Consider the following 14,127-nt stretch of genomic DNA (forward strand, 5'->3'; position numbering starts at 1 on the left):
TACAGTATTTACTCTCTCCGGTCTGGCAGACCTGGTGTATTCAGTCTCTATAGTAGTATAACAGTATTTACTCTCTCCAGTCTGGTAGACCTGGTGTATTCAGTCTCTATAGTAATATAACAGTATTTACTCTCTCCGGTCTGGTAGACCTGGTGTATTCAGTCTCTATAGTAGTATTACAGTATTTACTCTCTCCAGTCTGGTAGACCTGGTGTATTCCCATGACAGCAGCTGATCCAGGGATCAGAGCCACTGTTGCTCCGTCTGGTACCTGAGGAGAGAGAACATGTACTTTAGCAGATCTCATCAGTGTGTGTAGGGGGGTTGTGTGTGTGTGTGTGTGTGTGTGTGTGTGTGTGTGTGTGTAGGGGTTGTGTGTGTGTGTGTGTAGGGGTTGTGTGTGTGTGTGGGTGTGTGGGTTTTGTGTGTGTGTGTGTGGGGGGGGGGTTGTTTGTGTGTGTGTGTGTGTGTGTGTGTGTGTGTGTGTGTGTGTGTGTGTGTGTGTGTGTAGGGGTTGTGTGTGTGTGTGTGTGTGCGTGCGGTCTGGCACCTTGTAGTGTTGCAGCGTGTTGAGTTTCCTCCAGCGCCCCTGGAAGACCGCTGTGACGTCATCGTCTGACAGAGTCAGGTGACCTGCCTGCCCCGATCGCCATTCTGACCAGACAAATCACATTTACGTCATATCATTGATTAAAAACAACCCCTTCAGGACAGAACGTATAGGTCTATGTTTGAACCCTGGTTACCTGAACGTTACGAGACTGTGCTAGCCTGGTAAGCTAACGCCTAGCGATTAGCTTGGGAAGCTAACGCGATTCTTCAGGTCTCAGGCAAGGTTACCCTGGAGCCTGGTTCAAACAACCATCTCAGACCCAGATGTCTGTTTGCAGAGTTTCCTTGTATGAATGGTGCTTTACAAACTAACTGGGTTCAGTATTCCTTACTAAAGGTTCTGGAAACCACTGAGGTCAGAACTGGTGTGTTGACCACAATCAAAACAGCACATTCATTAGAAGAGTTTTTGCTATTATATTCATTGAGGTAACAAAAGCCAGACAACTATTCCCTGATCCTTACCCAGGCCCCTGTCCCTTACCCAGGCCCCTGTTCCTTACCCAGGCCCCTGTTCCTTACCCAGGCCCCTGTTCCTTACCCAGGCCCCTGTTCCTTACCCAGGCCCCTGTTCCTTACCCAGGCCCCTGTTCCTTACCCAGGCCCCTGTTCCTTACCCAGGCCCCTGTTCCTTACCCAGGCCTCTGTTCCTTACCCAGGCCTCTGTTCCTTACCCAGGCCTCTGTTCCTTACCCAGGCCTCTGTTCCTTACCCAGGCCTCTGTTCCTTACCCAGGCCTCTGTTCCTTACCCAGGCCCCTGTTCCTTACCCAGGCCCCTGTTCCTTTCCCAGGACTCTGTTTCTTACCCAGGCCTCTGTTCCTTACCCAGGCCTCTGTTCCTTACCCAGGCCTCTGTTCCTTACCCAGGTCTAGTGAGTCTGCAGCAGGTCTCTGTGAGAAGGGAGCTCCTTTATATATCTGGTCTAGGATCTTGTCTTTGACCTGTGTGATGGTGTCGGTGTCCAACACCTTGACCGGACACGGCTGCACCTCCACACCACCCTTCACCACCAGAGTCTGACCAGACAGAGGAGATAGTGGTAAAGAGTTAGAGAGAGAGGGTAGTGTCTGAAATGGAACCCTATTCCCTATGTAGTGCACTACTTTAGACCAGGGACCCTATTCCCTATATAGTGCACTACTTTAGACCAGAGCCCTATAGAACCCTATTCCCTATATAGTGCACTACTTTAGACCAGAGCCCTATGGCACCCTATTCCCTATATATAGTGCACTACTTTAATATCAGTGGATTTAAGGTAGAGTCAGTTGTCTTCATACGAATACAGGTGACTTCTCTCTCACAGACATCAGCCACAACAAATCTATTTCAAAACTGTTCAGAGAGAGACGTACGATAGAGCAGTAGTCGATGTCCTCTCTCAGTAGATGGCTGTCGTTCAGGGTGCGCTTGGCTTTCCCCGTCACAGCATCTACTGGTCCCTTATCCACCTGGTACTTGATGGCTCTGTACAGCATATACAGGGGCTCCCCAGCCACCTCCTACAGGGGTACACAGTAGGAGAGTCAGATACACACATACAGTGGGGGAAAAAAGTATTTGATCCCCTGCTGATTTTGTACGTTTGCCCACTTACAAAGAAATGATCAGTCTATAATTTTAATGGTAGGTTTATTTGAACAGTGAGAGACAGAATAACAACAAAAATATCCAGAAAAACACATGTCAAAAATGTTATAAAATGATTTGCATTTTAATGAGGGAAATAAGTATTTGACCCCCTCTGCAAAAAATGACTTAGTACTTGGTGGCAAAACCCTTGTTGGCAATCACAGAGGTCAGACGTTTCTTGTAGTTGGCCACCAGGTTTGCACACATCTCAGGAGGGATTTTGTCCCACTCCTCTATGCAGATCTTCTCCAAGTCATTAAGGTTTCGAGGCTGACGTTTAGCAACTCGAACCTTCAGCTGCCTCCACAGATTTTCTATGGGATTAAGGTCTGGAGACTGGCTAGGCCACTCCAGGACCTTAATGTGCTTCTTCTTGAGCCACTCCTTTGTTGCCTTGGCCGTGGGTTTTGGGTCATTGTCATGCTGGAATACCCATCCACGACCCATTTCCAATGCCCTGGCTGAGGGAAGGATGTTCTCACCCAAGATTTGACGGTACATGGCCCCGTCCATCGTCCCTTGGATGCGGTGAAGTTGTCCTGTCCCCTTAGCAGAAAAACACCCCCAAAGCATAATGTTTCCACCTCCATGTTTGACGGTGGAGATGGTGTTCTTGGGGTCATAGGCAGCATTCCTCCTCCTCCAAACACGGCGAGTTGAGTTGATGCCAAAGAGCTCCATTTTGGTCTCATCTGACCACAACACTTTCACCCAGTTGTCCTCTGAATCATTCAGATGTTCATTGGCAAACTTCAGACGGGCATGTATATGCATTCTTGAGCAGGGGGACCTTGCGGGCGCTGCAGGATTTCAGTCCTTCACGGCGTAGTGTGTTACCAAATGTTTTTTTTGGTGACTATGGTCCCAGCTGCCTTGAGATCATTGACAAGATCCTCCTGTGTAGTTCTGGGCTGATTCCTCACCGTTCTCATGATCATTGCAACTCCACGAGGTGAGATCTTGCATGGAGCCCCAGGCCGAGGGATATTGACAGTTCTTTTGTGTTTCTTCCATTTGCGAATAATCGCACCAAATTTTGTCACCTTCTCACCAAGCTGCTTGGCGATGGTCTTGTAGCCCATTCCAGCCTTGTGTAGGTCTACAATCTTGTCCCTGACATCCTTGGAGAGCTCTTTGGTCTTGGCCATGGTGGAGAGTTTGGAATCTGATTGATTGATTGCTTCTATGGACAGGTGTCTTTTTTACAGGTAACAAACTGAGATTAGGAGCACTCCCTTTTTAAGAGTGTGCTCCTAATCTCAGCTCGTTACCTGTATAAAAGACACCTGGGAGCCAGAAATCTTTCTGATTGAGAGGGGGTCAAATACTTATTTCCCTCATTAAAATGCAAATCAATTTATAACATTTTTGACATGCGTTTTCTGGATATTTTTGTTGTTATTCTGTCTCTCACTGTTGAAATAAACCTACCATTAAAATTATAGACTGATAATTTCTTTGTCAGTGGGCAAACGTAGAAAATCAGCAGGGGATCAAATACTTTTTTCCCCCACTGTATATATATGACAACAAACACAAGCATTTCGCTACACCTGCAATAACATCTGCTAAACACGTGTAGGTGACAAATACAATTTGATTTGACACATTTATGTGGCGTCAGGAAAAGTTTTCAGCTTCAAACACACCTTGAGGAAGGAGTAGAGACAGATGGACATCCAGTTGGTGAGCATCTTCTCCACCACTGTCTCCGTCCTGAGAGAGAGGGAGGGAGGGAGGGAGGGAGGGAGGGAGGGAGGGAGGGAGGGAGGGAGGGAGGGAGGGAAGGAAGAGGGAGAGAGAGAGAGAGAGAGAGGGAGGGAAGAGAGAGAGGGAGGATAGAGAGAGAGAGAGAGAGAGAGAGAGGGGAGGGAGGGAGGGAGGGAGGGAGGGAGGGAGGGAGGGAGGGAGGGAGGGAGGGAGGGAGGGAGGGAGGGAGGGAGGGAGGGAGGGAGGGAAGAGGGAGAGGGAGGGAAGAGAGGGAGGGAGAGAGAGAGGGAGGGAAGAGAGGGAGGGAGAGAGAGAGGGAGGGAAGAGAGGGAGGGAGAGAGAGAGGGAGGGAAGAGAGGGAGGGAAGAGAGAGAGAGAGAGAGAGAGAGAGAGAGAGAGAGAGACAGAAAGAGGGAGGAGAGAGGGAGGGGGGGAAGAGAGAGAGAGAGGGGGAGGAGAGAGAGAGAGAGAGAGAGAGAGGAGAGAGAGAGGGATGAGAGAGAGAGAGAGAGAGAGAGGGAGGAGAGAGGGAGGAACAATGTAAAAGATAGAGGCATGGTACTGAGCTGAAGTCTGGAATCTAGTCTTCACACCTCAAAATAACTTATTCATCATGTACCCAAGGTTCACCCAACCACCTCTGTTACACGGGTTGGTCAAGGCCGTGTTAGCCCACTGAGCTAAAGAGCCCTATGGGCCATGGACAACGGGATTCACTATATATAGACCCTGGTCAAAGGGAGTTCACTATATATAGACCCTGGTCAAAGGGAGTTCACTATATATAGACCCTGGTCAAAGGGAGTTCACTATATATAGACCCTGGTCAAAGGGAGTTCACTATATATAGACCCTGGTCAAAGGGAGAGTTCACTATATATAGACCCTGGTCAAAGAGAGATCACTATATAGACCCTGGTCAAAGGGAGTTCACTATATATAGACCCTGGTCAAAGGGAGTTCACTATATATAGACCCTGGTCAAAGGGAGTTCACTATATATAGACCCTGGTCAAAGAGAGTTCCCTATATATAGACCCTGGTCAAAGAGAGATCACTATATAGACCCTGGTCAAAGGGAGTTCACTATATATAGACCCTGGTCAAGGGGAGTTCACTATATATAGACCCTGGTCAAAGAGAGATCACTATATAGACCCTGGTCAAAGGGAGTTCACTATATATAGACCCTGGTCAAAGGGAGTTCACTATATATAGACCCTGGTCAAAGGGAGTTCACTATATAGACCCTGGTCAAAGGGAGAGTTCACTATATATAGACCCTGGTCAAAGGGAGAGTTCACTATCTATAGAGATATTTCAGATGTAACCTGTGGTTCAGTTCCACCAGGACCGACCTGCGCAACATGAGTTTGGGGTTCTTGGCGACGTATTGCTTCACCAGGTCCCCCAGTAAGGTCTTCATGACATCAGTGAAGTACTCCAGCTGGTCGTGCAGGGCCATGGTCAGGAGAGACGCCACGTAACCACGGTCACGCTGGGAGAAGTTCTGCTGGGCCTCTAGGGTGTGGATGAACTGGAGTGGGGAGGAGGAGAAGAGGGGGAGGAAGAGGAGGGGGAGGAAGAGGGGGAGGGGAGGGGGAGAAGAGGGGAGGGGGAGAAGAGGGGAGGGGGAGGAAGAGGAGGGGGAGGAAGAGGAGGGGGAGGGGAGGGGAGGAAGAGGGGGAGGAGGAGGAGGGTAGGGGAGGAGGAGGGGGAGGAGAGGAGGGGGAGGGGGAGGGTAGGGGAGGAAGAGGGGGAGGAGGAGGAGGGTAGGGGAGGAGGAGGGGGAGGAGAGGAGGGGGAGGAGGAGGGGGAGGAGGAGACGAGGGGGAGGAAGAGGGGGGAGGAGAGGAGGGGGAGGGTAGGGGAGGAGAGGAGGAGGAGGAGGAGGAAGGGGGGAGGAGAGGAGGAGGAGGGGGAGGAAGAGGGGGAGGAGGAGAGGAGGGGGAGGAAGGGGGGAGGAGAGGAGGAGGAGGGGGAGGGGGCGGAAGAGGGGGAGGAGGAGAGGAGGGGGAGGGTAGGGGGAGGAGAGGAGGGTGAGGAAGGGGGAGGAGAGGAGGAGGAGAGGAGGAGGAGGAAGAGGGGGAGGAGAGATTAGGGTTTGAGAAATCTTTGTTTGTTGGTCACAGAAACGTGCTTCGCTAGAAACTCATTCAAACTGCAGTGAATGAACGTTTCTGGAAATCTATTTAGACAGCAGCAGCCCGAGTATCCCAGTCAGCCTGGAGTGATGCTCACCCTGATAAGGAACAGTCTGTTGTTGAGGAGGTTGTTGAGTTGTCCCAGCCCTTGTTCTACTGTCTGCCTGCGGGACTCTGGCAGGTCCAGGTTCTGACTCAGTGGAGCCCCCCTCTGGCCGGGGAAGAACACGCGCTCTGCATATGTTTTATAGTCCAGGAGAGGAATACCTGGTCCACCCACATCACTACTCAGATCCATCATCTCTGTCATCAGATCTGGAGAGGAGAGGAGAGGATTAGAGAAGATTAGAGAGGAGAGGATTAGAGAGGAGAGGATTAGAGAGGAGAGGAGTAGAGAGGAGAGAATAAATTAATCCTGTCTGTAAAGGAGAATGGTCCTGGTCCCAAATGGCACCCTAACCTCTCTACAGCAATACTTAGGCCCGGGTCACTCTCTTTGGGCCCCGGGTCACTCTCTTTGGGCCCCGGGTCACTCTCTTTTGGGCCCCGGGTCACTCTCTTTTGGGCCCCGGGTCACTCTCTTTTGGGCCCCGGGTCACTCTCTTTTGGGCCCCGGGTCACTCTCTTTTGGGCCCCGGGTCACTCTCTTTGGGCCCCGGGTCACTCTCTTTGGGCCCCGGGTCACTCTCTTTTGGGCCCCGGGTCACTCTCTTTTGGGCCCCGGGTCACTCTCTTTGGGCCCCGGGTCACTCTCTTTTGGGCTCTCTTTTGGGAGAGAGAGTGACCGGGGCCCAAAGAGAGTGACCGGGTCACTCTCTTTTGGGCCCGGGTCACTCTCTTTGGGCCCCGGGTCACTCTCTTTGGGCCCCGGGTCACTCTCTTTGGGCCCCGGGTCACTCTCTTTTGGGCCCCGGGTCACTCTCTTTTGGGCCCCGGGTCACTCTCTTTTGGGCCCCGGGTCACTCTCTTTGGGCCCCGGGTCACTCTCTTTGGGCCCCGGGTCACTCTCTTTGGGCCCCGGGTCACTCTCTTTGGGCCCCGGGTCACTCTCTTTGGGCCAGATAAATAGGGTTCCATTTCAGAGGCAGACTCTATTTAACTAAACAGGTTAATAGGAGTATGTAGTTTACCTGTGAACTCCTTCCTGCACTGGTCTCCCACATTGATCTCCAGAGTCTCCAGCTGAACCAGCACCTTCTTGTAGTCTCTCAGAGCCTGCTTGCTCTTCCTCCTGCACACAGAGAGAAACACTTATTTCATGTCAGTGATAACATCTCACCATTGAACCCCAAATACACTGCCATATTCTGGCCCACTGTGTGTGTGTTCGTGTGACTAACCTGTACATGAGGATAATGACCAGCACCACTAGGACCACCACAGTGGCCCCTGCAGCCAGTCCCACCTGGGCAGCCAGCGGAACAGGTGAGAGGTCTTCTGTATCATACTGCACTGTACCCAGGTCTATGTTTAGCTTCCCCATTACCACCTAGAGAGAGGGAGAGAGGGGGGAAGAGCGAGGGATAGGGAGGAAGAGCGAGGGAGAAAGAGCGAGGGAGAGGGAGGAAGAGCGAGGGAGAGCGAGGGGGGAGAGGGAGGGAGGGAGGGAGAGGGAGGGGAGGAGGGAGGGGGGGAAGAGCGAGGGAGAGCGAGGGAGGAAGAGCGAATGAGAGGGGGGAAGAGCAAGGGAGAGGGAGGAAGAGCGAGGGAGAAAGAGCGAGGGAGAGGGAGGAAGAGCGAGGGAGAGGGAGGGAAAAAGCGCGAGGGAGAGGGAGGGAGAGCGAAGGAAAGGGAGGGAGAGCGAAGGAGGGGGGGAAGAGCGAGGGAGAGGGGGAAAGAGCGAGGGAGAGGGGGAAAGAGCGAGGGAGAGCGAGGGAGGAAGAGCGAGGGAGAGGGGAGAAAAGCAAGGGAGAGGGAGGAAGAGCGAGGGAGAGCGAGGGGGAAGAGCGAGGGAGAGGGGGGAAGAGCGAGGGAGAGGGAAACACACTCATCAACTGATTTTAAAGTAACAAAAAAATCCCATGACTGAAACTTAAATCGATCTCAGACCGATTGTCTGGGGCGAAGTTAATAACCTCCCCTTTCATGTAAGAAAGTCACGACCATCATTATTTTAAGGAAAGAGAATAATTTTGTTTGACCAATTCCAGTCCCCTTGCTTAGCTATTCCTGGGTCCTCCCTGGGATCACGTTTATATAGAGGGACTGAGAAGCTCAGTTCTGACGACTTTTTAAAATGACCTTCTACTTCAAAATAAATATAAATAAAATGATGCTGAGGACTATTTAAAATATAATTTCCACTTCCAGAATGAGCCCAATAACATATTGGTAAAATTACGTTAAAGGAATAGCTCAGGATTTTGGTCATGAAATCCTTTCTCTACTTTCCCAGTCCGATGAACTCACGGATACCCTTTTAATGTCTCTGCATCCGTTACGAAGGAAGTTCGAGGTAGTTTAGCATGCTAACAGTTACCATAGACATCCAGTTATTGCGCTAACACTAGTTAGTACCTTCCCACTGCACCAAATACCCAAGTTTCAAACTCCTAATTATCCTTACACCTCTGAACACCGAAAAGCTGGTTTCTCCACCGACTGCTGGATAAAGGGGAAATCACAGGGTGTTAACAACACACACCCTCTCTTTATTGTCACAGCTCAGAGTATCGTTATAAACGTGCTCCGTAGCCATTTCCATGGCTTGGTGCGACGAATACAAGTTTTCATTTGTTAGCTACAGGAAAATATATTTTATAAAACGACAGCCAATAGAAAACACCCGCCAATTAAATCTTGTACCTTTTTAAAAGGGAAGTGATATGTCGGTTTTCAAACTGGGTTCATTTGATTGGTCATTTTCAACCGTCACTTTTGGTTTTGTTCGTTCGATTGGATCATTAACCTTTCAAACACTACGCCCTCCCCTTCTATTCCCATGCGTTTGATTGGCTAATGAGTTTGTGCCAGTGTTTCATGAAACTACATTTCCATCAAAACAGAATCTCTAAGTGCGTCGCTCCCAGCAGAGACGGAAGAGGAAGTGAGATATCTCATCTTCTCGTTCATATACAAGTAGACCAGACCCAGCTGCTATCGCATTGTTGTCTATGGAAGAGTCACCCCCTTTTTTCAAACGGTAAAGGGCCCGAGTGAAACATCTTCATTTATTCAACATCTTTGTCAAATCAGCCTTTCATTTTTTTTTGTTCTTTGATCTCTATTGCATTTGTTTCATTTGTTTTAAGTGTGTCGCTTCAAACAGCTGAATGAACAATCTTTTGGGTTACAGACAATATATTTCACAGCGGTTTAGACGGCACAATGATTCTCTACACTAAACCTTCTTGTTTTGTCACAAACTGAAAAATTAGGAAAACAATTACAATGTTTTATCAACCAGGAAACGGCAGAGCGATGTCTGCATAGTGCATCTTTAAATGGAGTTTGAATTGAAGTTAGATTTTATATTGGAACTTTAATAGATGAATATAAACTACATTAACTTTATAGTTCCTCATTCTAATTAAGGCGGTTTACAATGTAACTAGGTTACAGACCTACTAAATACACTAGGTTACAGACCTACTAAATACACTAGGTTATAGACCTACTAAATACACTAGGTTACAGACCTACTAAATACACCAGGTTATAGACCTACTAAATAAATATATGAACTAGGTTATAGGCCTACTAAATACACTAGGTTATAGACCTACTAAATACACCAGGTTATAGACCTACTAAATACACTAGGTTACAGACCTACTAAATACACTAGGTTACAGACCTACTAAATACACTAGGTTACAGACCTACTAAATACACTAGGTTACAGACCTACTAAATACACTAGGTTATAGGCCTACTAAATACACTAGGTTATAGACCTACTAAATACACTAGGTTATAGACCTACTAAATAAATATATGAACCAGGTTATAGACCTACTAAATACACTAGGTTATAGACCTACTAAATACACTAGGTTATTAGCCCTACTAAATACACCAGGTTATAGACCTACTAAATACACTAGGTTATAGACCTACTAAATAAACATATGAACTAGGTTATAGGCCTACTAAATAAACATATGAACTAGGTTATAGGCCTACTAAATAAATATATAAACTAGGTTATGGGCCTACTAAATACACTAGGTTATAGGCCTACTAAATACACCAGGTTATTAGACCTACTAAATACACTAGGTTATTAGACCTACTAAATACACTAGGTTATTAGACCTACTAAATACACTAGGTTATTAGACCTACTAAATACACTAGGTTATAGACCTACTAAATACACTAGGTTATAGACCTACTAAATACACCAGGTTATAGACCTACTAAATACACCAGGTTATAGACCTACTAAATACATCAGGTTATAGACCTACTAAATACATCAGGTTATAGACCTACTAAATACATCAGGTTATAGACCTACTAAATACATCAGGTTATAGACCTACTAAATACACTAGGTTATAGACCTACTAAATACACCAGGTTATAGACCTACTAAATACACTAGGTTATAGACCAACTAAATAAATATATGAACTAGGTTATAGACCTACTAAATAAATATATGAATTAGGTTATAGACCTACTTGCACAGCTGCGCCTAACATGCTTGAAACTCCAGTAACTGTATTTGTAAAACACTCGCACAATGGAAGGAGTAGAGAGATAAACGTGAGAGCAATGGAAAGCTGGGATACCCCTCTTATGCCATAACACATTTACCAAAACTGCTTTCAAAAGTGTTTTCCTCGATTGCATTAAGAATGGTTGTGGACTGACTGCTTGTCAGAATACACGTTTCCCTTCCTGTGGCTTTCGTAACTTAACTGTGCCTCAAGGTGAATAATTCTCTCACATAGAACACACAGCAACAAGCCAACTAGGTAAATAGGTAAACTATTATATTATGAGGTTGTCTGAGTTTGTCTTAATGACGACATTACATGTCGCACTGTACAGTATCCTGAGTGATAAAGTAGAGGCTTTGAGTGACTTTACTAGGAGCTACAGTAGGCTATACACTAGATGTTGGAACATTGCTACAGGGACTTGTTTCCATTCAGCCACAAGAGCATTAGTGAGGTCGGGTAATGTTGTTGGGCGATTAGGCCTGGCTCGCCGTTCTGCGTTCCAATTCATCCCAAAGTTGTTCGATGGGGTTGAGGTCAGGGCTCTGTGCAGGCCAGTCAAGTTCTTCCACACCGATTTCAAAAAACCATTTCTGAATGGACCTCACTTTGTGCACGGGGGCATTGTCCCGCTGAAACAGGAAAGGGCCTTTCCCCAAACTGTTGCCACAAAGTTGGAAATACAGAATCATCTAGAATGTCATTGTATGCTGTAATGTTAAAATTTCCCTTCACTGGAACACTCCAGAGAACGTGTTTCCACTGCTCTGAAGTCCAATGGTGGTGAGCTTTACACCACTCCAGCCGACGCTTGGCATTGCGCATGGTGATCTTATGCTTGTGTGCTCTGCCACGGAAACCCATGATGCTCCCAATGAACAGTTATTGTGCTGACGTTGCTTCCAGAGGCAGTGTGGAACTCAGTAGAGAGTGTTGCAACCGAGGACGGACGATTTTTACATGCTACACACTTCAGTAATTGGCGCTCCAGTTCTGTGAGTATGTGTGGCCTACCACTTCTCGGCTGAGCCGTTGTTGCTCCTAGATGTTTCCACTGCACAGTAACAGCACTTACAGTTGACCCGGGGGCAGCTCTAGCAGGGCAGAAATTTGACAAACTGACTTGTTGGAAAGGTGACATCCTATGACGGTGCCACGTTGAATGTCACTGAGCTCTTCAGTAGGGGGCCATTCTACTGCCAGTGTTTGTCTATGGAGATTGCATGTCTGTGTGTGTGTTCAGTTTTGTACACCTGTCAGCAACGGGTGTGGCCGAATCCACTAATTTGAAGGGGTGTCCACAAACATTTTTTACATTTTAGTCATTTAGCAGACACTCTTATCCAGAGCAACTTACAGTAGTGAATGCATACATTTCATACATATTTTTTTATTTATTCATTTTTTCATACTGGCCCCCCGTGGGAATCGAACCCACAACCCTGGCGTTGCAAACACCATGCTCTACAGTAGACTAACCCCTAAGGCTGTGTGTAGATACGGTAGACTAACCCCTAAGGCTGTGTAGATACAGTAGACTAACCCCTAAGGCTGTGTGTAGACTAACCCTAAGGCTGTGTGTAGATACAGTAGACTAACCCCTAAGGCTGTGTGTGTAGATACAGTAGACTAATCCCTAAGGCTGTGTGTAGATAAGGTAGACTAACCCGTAAGGCTGTGTGTAGATACAGTAGACTAACCCCTAAGGCTGTGTGTAGATACAGTAGACTAACCCTAAGGCTGTGTGTAGATAAGGTAGACTAACCCATAAGGCTGTGTGTAGATACAGTAGACTAACCCTTAAGGCTGTGTGTAGATACAGTAGACTAACCCTAAGGCTGTGTATATACAGTAGACTAACCCCTAACCCTAAGGCTGTGTATATACAGTAGACTAACCCCAAAGGCTGTGTGTAGATACAGTAGACTAACCCCTGAGGCTGTGTGTAGAAGCAGTAGACTAACCCCTAAGGCTGTGTGTGTAGATACAGTAGACTAACCCCTAAGGCTGTGTGTAGAGACAGTAGACTAACCCTAAGGCTGTGTAGATACAGTAGACTAACCCCTAAGGCTGTGTGTAGATACAGTAGACTAACCCCTAAGGCTGTGTGTGATAAGGTAGACTAACCCCTAAGGCTTTGTGTGTAGAGACAGTAGACTAACCCCTAAGGCTGTGTGTGGATACAATAGACTAACACTAAGGCTGTCTGTGTAGATACAGTAGAATAACCCCTAAGGCTGTGTACATAAGGTAGACTAACCCCTAAGGCTGTGTGTACATAAGGTAGACTAACCCCTAAGGCTGTGTGTAGATACAGTAGACTAACCCCTAAGGCTGTGTGTAGATACAGTAGACTAACCCCTTAGGCTGTGTGTAGATACAGTAGACTAACCCCTAAGGCTGTGTGTGTAGATAAGGTAGACTAACCCCAAAGGCTGTGTGTAGATAGAGTAGACTAACCCCTAAGGCTGTGTGTGTAGATAAGGTAGACTAACCCCTAAGGCTGTGTGTAGATACAGTAGACTAACCCCTAAGGCTGTGTGTAGATACAGTAGACTAACCCTAAGGCTGTGTATATACAGTAGACTAACCCCTAAGGCTGAGTATATACAGTAGACTAACCCCTAAGGCTGTGTGTGTAGATACAGTAGACTAACCCCTAAGGCTGTGTGTGTAGATACAGTAGACTAACCCCTAAGGCTGTGTGTAGATACAGTAGACTAACCCCTGAGGCTGTGTGTAGATACAGTAGACTAACCCCTGAGGCTGTGTGTAGATACAGTAGACTAACCCCTGAGGCTATGTGTAGATAAGGTAGACTAACCCTTAAGGCTGTGTGTAGATACAGTAGACTAACCCCTAAGGCTGTGTGTAGATACAGTAGACTAACCCCTAAGGCTGTGTGTGTAGATACAGTAGACTAACCCCTAAGGCTGTGTGTGTAGATACAGTAGACTAACCCCTAAGGCTGTGTGTGTAGATACAGAAGACTAACCCCTAAGGATGTGTGTGTAGATAAGGTAGACTAACCCTAAGGCTGTGTGTAGATAAGGTAGACTCACCCCTGAGGCTGTGTGTAGATAAGGTAGACTAACCCCTAAGGCTTTGTGTGTAGATACAGCAGACTAACCCTAAGGCTGTGTGTAGATAAGGTAGACTAACCCGTAAGGCTGTGTGTAGATACAGTAGACTAACCCCTAAGGCTGTGTGTAGATAAGGTAGACTAACCCCTAAGGATGTGTCTATATACAGTAGACTAACCCCTAAGGCTGTGTGTAGATACAGTAGACCAACCCTAAGGCTGTGTATATACAGTAGACTAACCCCTAAGGCTGTGTGTGTAGACACAGTAGACTA

At 47.3% G+C, this 14,127-nt stretch overlaps 1 protein-coding gene across 1 annotated transcript in view; it reads right to left on the reverse strand.

The window, feature by feature from the left end:
* Positions 1-243: 243 nt before the first annotated feature.
* Positions 244-14,127, reverse strand: part of LOC123739586 (plexin-B3-like) — a 220,729-nt gene continuing 206,845 nt past the window's right edge. Inside the window, exons 3-11 of the mRNA XM_082959676.1 lie at positions 7,441-7,589; positions 7,231-7,331; positions 6,198-6,415; positions 5,315-5,493; positions 3,896-3,962; positions 1,970-2,116; positions 1,477-1,630; positions 537-654; positions 244-271 (exon numbers count right to left, since the gene is read on the reverse strand). Of these exons, the coding sequence (XP_082815802.1) occupies positions 244-271; positions 537-654; positions 1,477-1,630; positions 1,970-2,116; positions 3,896-3,962; positions 5,315-5,493; positions 6,198-6,415; positions 7,231-7,331; positions 7,441-7,589 (1,161 nt within the window). The remainder of the gene's footprint in view (positions 272-536; positions 655-1,476; positions 1,631-1,969; positions 2,117-3,895; positions 3,963-5,314; positions 5,494-6,197; positions 6,416-7,230; positions 7,332-7,440; positions 7,590-14,127) is intronic.

Source organism: Salmo salar, chromosome 13 (assembly GCF_965601325.2).
Source record: "Salmo salar chromosome 13, fSalSal1, whole genome shotgun sequence".
NCBI classification, from domain to species: Eukaryota; Metazoa; Chordata; class Actinopteri; order Salmoniformes; family Salmonidae; genus Salmo; species Salmo salar.